Source organism: Vigna unguiculata, chromosome 4, assembly GCF_004118075.2.
Source record: "Vigna unguiculata cultivar IT97K-499-35 chromosome 4, ASM411807v1, whole genome shotgun sequence".
Lineage (NCBI taxonomy): Eukaryota > Viridiplantae > Streptophyta > Magnoliopsida > Fabales > Fabaceae > Vigna > Vigna unguiculata.
The window spans coordinates 1,453,189-1,463,430 of NC_040282.1; the positions used below are offsets into that span (position 1 = coordinate 1,453,189).

Genomic DNA, 10,242 nt, shown 5'->3' on the forward strand with positions numbered 1-10,242 from the left:
AAATAAGTTTTTTAAATATGTGCAAATATTTATGGATGTTCGTAAATTTTTTAAAATTTATATATATATATATATATATATATATATATATTTCTTAAATAGATATATGACGAATAACAAAATTGATAACGAGTAAAATAATTTTTGTCGCGAATCTGACAATGAATTGATCCGACCGGTTAACATCCCTTATTTTTCTTACTACTTGTGTTTCAAGACCGGTGTAGCTGCCGACCACACTGAAATAAGAAATTTGCAACTAACTTTTGAAAATAATAGAAGAAATTAATTGTTTATATTTTTAATTTTCTTTTCTAAAAGTAGATAAACTGATGATACTTGTCCTTGTTAAACAATATAAGTGTAAATTACTTGCATGTATACACATTGTTTTATCTATCTGTTTATTCATATACAACTAAAACTAGTGACTCAACTATTTTTTTAAATGCTCTCTTAACTTATTTCTATTATAAATTAATATATGTAATAAAAATTCAGAAATATTCTTCCTCTTTTAACTTTTCTTCAAATGTATATTCTCAATCCGTTTTTTGTCTTTCCTTCTTCAAAAATACATTTTATATGCATTACTAAACTTTTCTTCAAATGTATATTCTTCAAATACCCTTTATAATTCAATTCTATAGCAATTTCAATATATATATATATATATATATATATATATATATATATATATATATTTCTTTTCTATTTTCACATCAAATATCAGTGTGGTCTATAAATACCCTAAAGTCATATCTTACTTCTCATAAAACTATCCAGATCTAGAAATGTTGCTTCAAGCACTAGCTATCCTCTCCATCACACTCTCATTCATTGTTTTTGTGTTCTTCCGAAAAAAACATCATGGGAGAACTGCACCAGGTCCTAAACCCTTGCCAATTATAGGTAACCTTCACATGCTAGGAAAACTCCCACATCGAAGCCTTCAATCCCTTGCCACAAAATATGGTCCCATAATGTCCTTAAAGCTGGGGCAGGTCCCAGCCATAGTGGTTTCTTCCCCCGAAACTGCAGAGCTGTTCCTGAAAACCCATGACATTGTTTTTGCCAGCAGACCCAAAACCCAAGCCACCGAATTTCTTTCTTATGGCAGCAAAGGTTTGGCCTTTTCTGAGTACAGTGCATACTGGCGCAACATGAGGAAAGTGTGCACTCTGCAGCTTCTGAGTGCCTCAAAGGTTGAAATGTTTGCTCCTCTGAGGAGAGAAGAGTTGGGAATGCTGGTGAAGTCGCTGAAAAATTGTGCAGAATCAGGTGAAGTCGTGGATCTGAGTCATTTGCTGGGGGAGCTGATGGAGAACATCGTCTTCAAAATGGTGTTGGGACGTGCCAAAGATGACAGATTTGACATGAAATTGCTGACTCACGAGGTGATGAACTTGCTTGGAGCTTTCAATCTTGCAGATTACATGCCCTGGGTAGGGGTGTTTGATCCTCAGGTATCAAATTCAATTATAGATATTTTGCAGCTATAACTTGTTAGTATATGCACTCACACTACATCAATTTTCATAACATATATGATAAAGTGGTGCAATATAATATATACAGCTCAATTAATTTGTAGAAACCTATAAGAAAATAAAAATAAAATTTGATAGGATAACGAGATTTTAACTATTAAATTTTGATAATTATTTTTTTATAATTTGATGTTTGATCTTTTAAATAATTTTAAAATATGAAAAATGAATAAATGAAAAAAATGGACAGCTACTATCTTATAATAGAAAATTGTCAAAATTTAATTATAAAAGGGTTAAATATGTTTTTTCTTCTTTAATTTTCAATGAATTTTGAAATTAGTCCGTTTCAAAATTTTGGATCAATTTAGTCATTCATTTTTCAAAACTTTGGATCAATTCAATTTAGTCCTTTTAATCAAATTTTGTTTAGTTTATTTGACATTTCAAGCACATTTCATAATAATATTTAACTTAACATTAAAGCAAAAATGTGTCAAATAATGTAAACAACTCAAATATAATCTCGAAATGTGTACGAAATATAAATAAACTTAACAAAATTTGATTAAAAAGACTAAATTCATATATTTCAAAAAGTAAAGAACTAAATTAATTCAAAATTTTAAAATAGATTAATTTTAAAATTTTCTTAAAAGTTAAGATAGGGGAAAAAACATATTTATCTCTTTGAAAAATCATTTTCCATTTTGGTATGAGAAGTGATAATTATACATCAGTAGGAGAAAACAACTTATGAGGATTTGTTTTCTGGTGGATACGGATGATGAGACACAACTCATGAGGATTTGTTTTCTGGTGGATACGGATGATGAGTCACTATCAATCCTCCAACAATTACTAACAAGCACTACAAATACATATATCTTTTTTTTTTTTCAAATTATAATTTTCATTAATGTCCTTGTCATCGATCGATTATGGACCACGAAAGAAAAAAGTTCAACCTTATAATTATAAAACAAAAGTTTTACTTTTATAAAACAAAATATATTTACTTCCCAAATAAATTTATATCGGACAATGTCATTAAAGGAATATTTTATTACAATAAATAAAAAATAAAAAGCAAAAGAAAAAAAAAACATAAAAGACCACAATCAATCTATAATAAAATCACACAGCAAAACAAAAACAATTATATAAAAATTAAGTAAAAATATGGATAGATGACACTAAACCCTTCATTGTCTTGATGAAAATTATTTTATACTTTGAATTTCATGTCTATTTCAAAAAAGGGTTTTTAAAACTCATTGTATTTTTTATAAATCTATATTTAAAAAAATTTAGTATTAATTTTCTTTAATTTATCTTTAAGTTTTTTTTAGTTTGAATTCAGTTATCATTCTCCTGAATATTAAAATAATTTTTATCATCATGCATGTTGACCTATTTAAAAGCTAAGTTCAATTATTTTATAAGACGAACTTCTGAACTTCTTTGGACGTGAAAGAATTATGAAAATGACATCTTTTAAAAAAAATCATATGAACCAATGACATATATATTCTTAATAAAAAAAATTCATTCTCAACATAAATATTTTCATGATTAATTATTATTGACTTTGTTTGTTCCATAATAGATTAAATCACGTAGTGCACCACATTAAAAATTTTATTAGAATATATTTTAATATATATTATTAGAATATATTAATCGGTGCAGTGAGAATTTTTTTGTGTGCATTTTAATCCAAACTTCTAAACCTTTTCATTTATTATATTTATCATTTATGCTTGTTACCATAAGATATTAAACTTTGGTATAAATCATGATTAACTCACACCTATCTTTAATATTTTTATACTCAACTTTACAACTATATAATAATTGTTTAATTATACTATAATATTTTATTAAGAAAAATGGAGGTATTATGTTCAATAAACAATGATGTTAAGGTTTATTTATCCCTTGTACATGCAACTATTATGCAGGGAAGAACAAAAAGATTAAAGAAAGCAGCAAAGTCATTTGATGAGTTTCTGGAGCAAATAATTCAAGAACATGAAAGTAATCCATACGATGAAGATAAAAATCACAACATGGACTTTGTGGATATTTTGTTGTCACTCATGCACCAACCCAATGATCTTCAAAACCACCAATATGTCATTGATAGAACAAATGTGAAAGCTATATTATTTGACATGATCACTGCAACATTTGACACCTCTTCCACAACAGTAGAATGGGCTATGTCACAACTCTTAAGACAACCATGTGAGATGAAGAAACTTCAACAAGAGCTACAACATGTGGTTGGAATGAATAGACACGTGGAGGAAAAGGACTTGGAAAAGTTGTCTTATTTGAACATGGTGGTGAAGGAAACACTAAGGTTACACCCGGTTGGACCTTTGCTAGTACCTCATGAGTGCAGAGAAGATGTTACTATTGATGGTTATTTCATAAGGAAAAGATCAAGGGTTATAATAAATGCTTGGGCTATAGGGCGAGATCCTAAAGTTTGGGAAATGGCCGAAATTTTCAATCCTACAAGGTTTGAGAATAACAACATAGACATTCGTGGAAAGGACTTTCGAATTATACCATTTGGGTCAGGTCGAAGAGGGTGCCCTGGGATTCATTTGGGTTTAACCATGGTTAGTCTTATTTTGGCTGAATTGGTGCATTGTTTTGACTGGGTGCTTCCGTTGGGCATGTCTTGTGATGAGTTAGACATGGAAGAGATATTTGGACTCACCGTACCAAGAAAGAAGCATTTGTTAATTAGACCAATTTATCGATTAGCTGTTTAGTTTAAGATAGGATAATTGTGCAAAGATATTTGTCATTGATTTCAATTTCAATTCCAGTTTAAAACATGTGGCACATTTAACAACATGTTAAAATAATTTGAATAATCATTTTGATTTTGGATTTAAGTGATCAAGTGTTTTATCACTTCAATTAATGGTTTAAGTCTAAACTATTTTTGTTTTTGAAATAGCAATACTTGTATTTTATATTGATGACATTTTTTTTGTCTGTTACACAGTTAAGGAATCATTTTGGAACTTAAAGTAAGTTAAAATTTGTATAGTAAATAGAATTAAATATGTTTAGTTCCTTAACTTTCACATGAGATTAAATTTCGTCTCAGTCTCAAATTGAATCATTTTCATTAGAAACTTTATTAATAAATGAATTTAGTCATTGTGACCCAATGACATTAAAGATTTATTGATGTGGCAAACAACATTGTTTCGTGCATATGTCCACGTGTTGATATATGTGTTCACATCAACACACTTTGATATATAGTAACACCATTTGTCACGTTAACAAATTTTTAATGTTGTTTGGTTATGAAAATTAAATTCATTTATTAATAAAGTTTCATAGTAAAAGTGATTGATAGTTTAGGACATGGATGAAATCTAATTTCACAAAAATTAATGGAAAGAAAAATTTTATTTTGTTTCTTGTAAAGTTTCATATATTTCTTAAATTATTTTCTCTTTCTTTTATATCTCTTAAATTATTTTCTCATTCTTTTATATCTCTTAAATTATTTTCTCTTTCTTTTATATTGTTATATATTTTAAATGGTTTTACTACATTTAATTGTCTATAATATTAATATAAAAATTAATTTTATAATTAACTAACAATATAAATTTGACGTCAGAATTTGAAAAAATCAATGTAAAAAATGATGTTGATCCCCATTGCAACAGACATCTAAATTGAATTTGAAGTTGGTCTTCTATTAAATAGACATTAATTGACATTGACTCCTCTATAACTGACGTTAAAAGGCTTTATAATGTTAACTACAATCCCATTCGACATCAAACTCGTTTTAAAAGCATGAGAACTGATGAATCAATCCCTTTTTATGATGGGGGATGATAGTCCAAATGTAAATATTCTACGAGATATACTGTTGACCTATTCATTTTACAACTTTGATCTTGGTTGAACTTAATTTTAATTGTTGTGAATATTATATATCTTGATTACAAAAATTTTGATCTTATTCTTTTTGGAAGTTTAGTCCTCATTTTTCCTTAAACAGCATGGACATGTATCTTAATGGCTATTATGTTCTTGAACCATGTCTATCTTGAAACCATGAGTCGTTATGCATCTTGTAGTTTTCATATGCCGTCTTAGCCATTTCCTCCTCTTGTTAAATTAAACAAATTATATGTTATGTATTCATTACAACAAGGAAGAGTATCTTTCTGGCTATTGAACCATTTATATTTTGAAACCTTGAATCATTAAGCCTCATTATATTATTTCACTTTAATATTTTTTTTTATGTTTCAAATTCTTTCAAATCGCACTTATATTATCGATTTTTTACTATAATATTTTTCTTTTATTATTTGAGGAAGCTGGTGTTGCAAATGAGTTTGAGTCTCCTTTTAAGTACAAGAGGATCATTTGGTGCTGGTAACATTTAGGGTGTATATGATGTTTTTTAAGATGAAATTTATTTAGTCTATTATGGATTTTTGAGTTATTATGGATTAAGTTGTAATTATGTCTCATTTTTAAATTAATTTTATGTTACTATGGTGATTTTGAGAATGAAATATTTCAATGATATATATATTTGAGCACTTTGGTAAATGTTTGTTATATCTTTTGTCACAATTAAACTATTTGAACGGAGTTTATAAATACATATTGTTGACAAAAACATATAAACACCTCAAATGGTGAAATACATTCTCAGGTACAAAAGTTTCTAATTACTAAGATATTATTGTATTCAGGATATTAGAAATAACGTAAGGAAATTAAAATAGTAAACCCACAAAAATAAATAATATGAAAGAGGGAGGTTAAAACCTCTGCAATATATCATCAAATTGAATAGGGTATTAACCCCCACAAAAAAGTGGAGGTTTTAAAATCCTGTAGTAATATAATTGTAAATAAAGGAAGTTTCCAACCTCTAAAAAATACTAGTCACCAATATAAGATGTTAAAACCCTCTACAAAAAAACCTCTGCAACATAAATTTGATACTAGAGGTCGTAAAAAACCTTCGCAAATTGAAATAGAAACCTCTGCAAAATATCCTTTTTTTGTTGACCTTAAACTTTACAAATGAATGAATGTAGTTATTTTATTAAACCAATGTCGTTTGTTTCTTTTACATATTAACGATGTTTCAAGTTACACTAATATAGAAAAAAATTCGGAATCGCCTAATAGGTTTTGGTTTAAAAAAAATCCAAAACAATGTGACACTTTTGAAATTATTTGTAGTGCTATAGGCTTCGGTTTTAAAAATAACTGAAGCTTATTCTTCTGTCTAAGGTTAAATTTTTAGAAAAATTACTTATCTGCCACAACGTTGCGCCAATGTCTCCATTGCAACTGTGAAGCTCTTCTGCCAATTTTAAAAGCTAGTTCTCCATTGTTGGTCTCCTTTCCACATGAAGCTCTTCTCCATTGTGAAACATCTTGTTCTTGTCTCCTCTTTTGACGAAGTATCTTGTTCTCCTGTCTTTTCCATTTCCATTCTTGGCCGCCACAAACCATCTTGTTTTCCTCTTTCTCGCATATGTTTTGGTCTATTTAATGTTTATTTGTAATGTAAAGACACGCAGTGACATGTTTTAATGGTTTTCTTCATATGTTCGTTAAGTATCTCACATTTGTTTTGGTTTGTTTAATGTTTAATTATTATTTTTTATGTCAAATATAGGCTTTGATCCAAGCCTATCTTCGAAGAATATGATTCGAAGAATATTGACATTGTTAATTTGGAAAGCATTCTTCAAAATAACATCACATTACTATATTTGTTGTATTCAGATACTTGTATTTGAAAATTTGACATTGTTAAACCTAGACACGAATATTGTATTTTAAATTATTTGCTTTAATAACTACTTAGATATTATATAAATTCTCTACAATGATAAACTTTAATGTTTAAGTTTGCATAAGTGTTCCAGAAAAAAAGTGGCCATTAAAGTTGATAAGCATATTACATAGGAATATATCTGTAGGTACGTTAGTTACGACTAGTTTACCTACAAATTTTTGTTTGTAGGTAAAACTATCTTACCTATGGATTTTTGTTGTACGTAATATGTTTTTTCTTGTAGTGTTCGGTTAAGAACCAAAATTTAAAGCTTCTATTTTTTACCTCATCTTGATATGCTTTGATTGTAGAATCAAAGTAGAACCCTGAAAATAACCAATTCCAAACATCTTTTCTATACTAATGTTAACATTTGAGATGTCTATATCATTTGATATCTTTTAGTTCAAATAACAACTTAAAACATCATTTAACACGTAAAAAGGTTGACATTGTTTGGTTAAAAAGATTATATATATTATTTTTAAAAATTTAAGAATAAATATGTATCAAAATTTGAGAATTTAATAATTGTTAATAACTTATTTCCTTAAAAGAAAATTTCATAAATTTAAATTATATATCTATAAAATTTGAAGCAGATGGCTATGTTATTTAATTACATATGTTTTTTAGTTAATATATATTAATGGATTAATTAATTAACCTTAGCGTATATTTTTTTATTTAAAATAAATATTGAGTTAAAATAATTTTGATAAAGAATAGCTCAATACGCATATGATATTAAAAAGAAAAAAGTAAAAATTAAACCTTACTACATTAAATAAAATTTATATTGTACAATAGAACAAATCTATAGTTAGATAAAGTAGCGGAAAATGTGTTATTCATGTCACTCAATTTATGTAAGTGGGACGATTTTTAACATAAAAATAGAAAAAATAGTTATCTCAGCATGATAAATATATATATATATATATATATATATATATATATATATATATATATATATATATATATATATATATATTTGGGACAAATATGTTTTTAGTCCTTAAATTAATCCAAAATTAAAATCCGTCTTTGTCTAGAACTTTGATACATTTTGGTCTTTAATCTTTAGAAATAAATGAATATAGTCATTTTAATCAAATTACGTTAATTTTTCTTTTAACGTGTTGAATGCGTTTCATGTTAGTATCGAAATTGTTTACACCATTCTTGACACATTCCTGGTTCAGTATTTGTTGGAAAATGCGTTCGACACCTAAAAAAAAGTTAATGTAATTGGATTAAAATGATTATATTCATTATTTTTTAAAGTCTAGAAACCAAAATGTATAAAAGTTTCAAACATTGATGAATTCCAAGTTTGGATCAAAGTTCATGGACTAAAAATATACTTAACCATGTATTCTTCTATTATAATGAAAAAAATTATAATATTAGTATAAAAACTTTAATTTTATTAATTTAATTTTAACTTTGTTAATGTTGGAGTGTTGAGATGATTAAGTATTAGTATTCAGTAATTATCACTTATGTTTATTAAAAGTAGAATCAGGATTAATATACAATTAATTTTGAAATTTTCACTATTTATCTTTTTTTTCCTTACTTTGTAAGTTTAGCAGCCTTAACATTTCTTAAAAAGTTAATTGCATAATAACGTTATTTTTCTTTTCTTTAATAAACTCATTTGACAATTATTAAGGATATGTTAGATGTTCAATTATACTAATATTAATAAAATTCAAACAATACTCATCGAAGTAGAAAAGTAAAATTGTTGTATTAAGATTCTATATTTCTTTTTATTGTACTAAAAACAAAATATGTCAATATTCATTATTCTTAATTGACTATTTTACATGAAAAAAGAAGACGACATATATTCTTACAATTTTGACCAATTTTTTCATGTTGAGCAGTCTTAGTCCAACATAAAAGAATTATATTTACATTGGATTTGCACAAATTGGATATTTGTGAAACATTATCTTCTAATAATGAATAAAATATTTTCTTGCCTTTTTTCTGTCTCACTTGAATTATACCAAAATTTATTCTGCATTTACTTCAATGATCTCCTATCTTTTTAACATTTTAAAAATTATCAAGAGTTCAAGAGTTTTCTGATGTACTATACAACATCTTATTTATAAAATTGTTATTATATTGATTTAAAATTCGAAACCATAACGGTGTTTCTGAAACTACCTGTCATATCGAATAAAAAGGCCAAATCATAACGGATTTACAAACATTCGTCGTTATAAGTATGAAAATAACGACGACTAATTGGAATAACCGTCACTGATTAGTTGGAAAGTGTTACAATATTTTATTTTTTCACTTTCCTTCTTTGCAACCCCGTGAACATCGTTGGTTTTGGTCCATTGTTCCTAGGAATAACAATGGGGCGGGACGGGGACGGGTTTCGCTATCCCATACCCATTTCTGCATAAAAAATTCATCCCCATATCCATACCCAAACCCAACGGGTATCAAACTTTTTTTCCATCCCCATCGGGTAACGGGTATAATCTCGTACTCATACCCGTACCCGTGTTCTAACTACTTCAATATTAATTTTTATAAAAGAAAACATAATATTATGAAATATTCAATATTAGGAGGATTTTCTCCGATGCCAAATACCTTAAAATAAATTATAATTGTTTACATTTTATATTAGAATACCAAATAAAATTTCATGTGAACCAAAACATTTATTAAATTTGTAAACTACAACATTGATGAACTTAGTTGATAAAATTAAAAAATATTTCAAAAAAATATAAAAGGAAAACAAATATTCAAATTAAAATATATTTTAAATGTTTGTTTACTTCAATTTTTTAAATTCTAATGAATCTCTTTTTTATACACTGATAAAAGTTATAATATATCACTTGATCAAAA

The 10,242-nt window shown here is 26.9% G+C and overlaps 1 protein-coding gene across 1 annotated transcript; it reads left to right on the forward strand.

Annotated features, from left to right (window-relative positions):
• The first annotated feature begins 792 nt into the window (after positions 1–792).
• On the forward strand, positions 793–4,405 carry LOC114180985 (cytochrome P450 CYP736A12-like). The gene is made up of 2 exons (XM_028067292.1): positions 793–1,466; positions 3,455–4,405. The coding sequence occupies exons 1-2, from the start codon at positions 795–797 to the stop codon at positions 4,277–4,279; spliced, it is 1,497 nt and encodes a 498-aa protein (XP_027923093.1). The 5' UTR covers positions 793–794; the 3' UTR covers positions 4,280–4,405.
• The last annotated feature ends 5,837 nt before the right edge of the window (positions 4,406–10,242 follow it).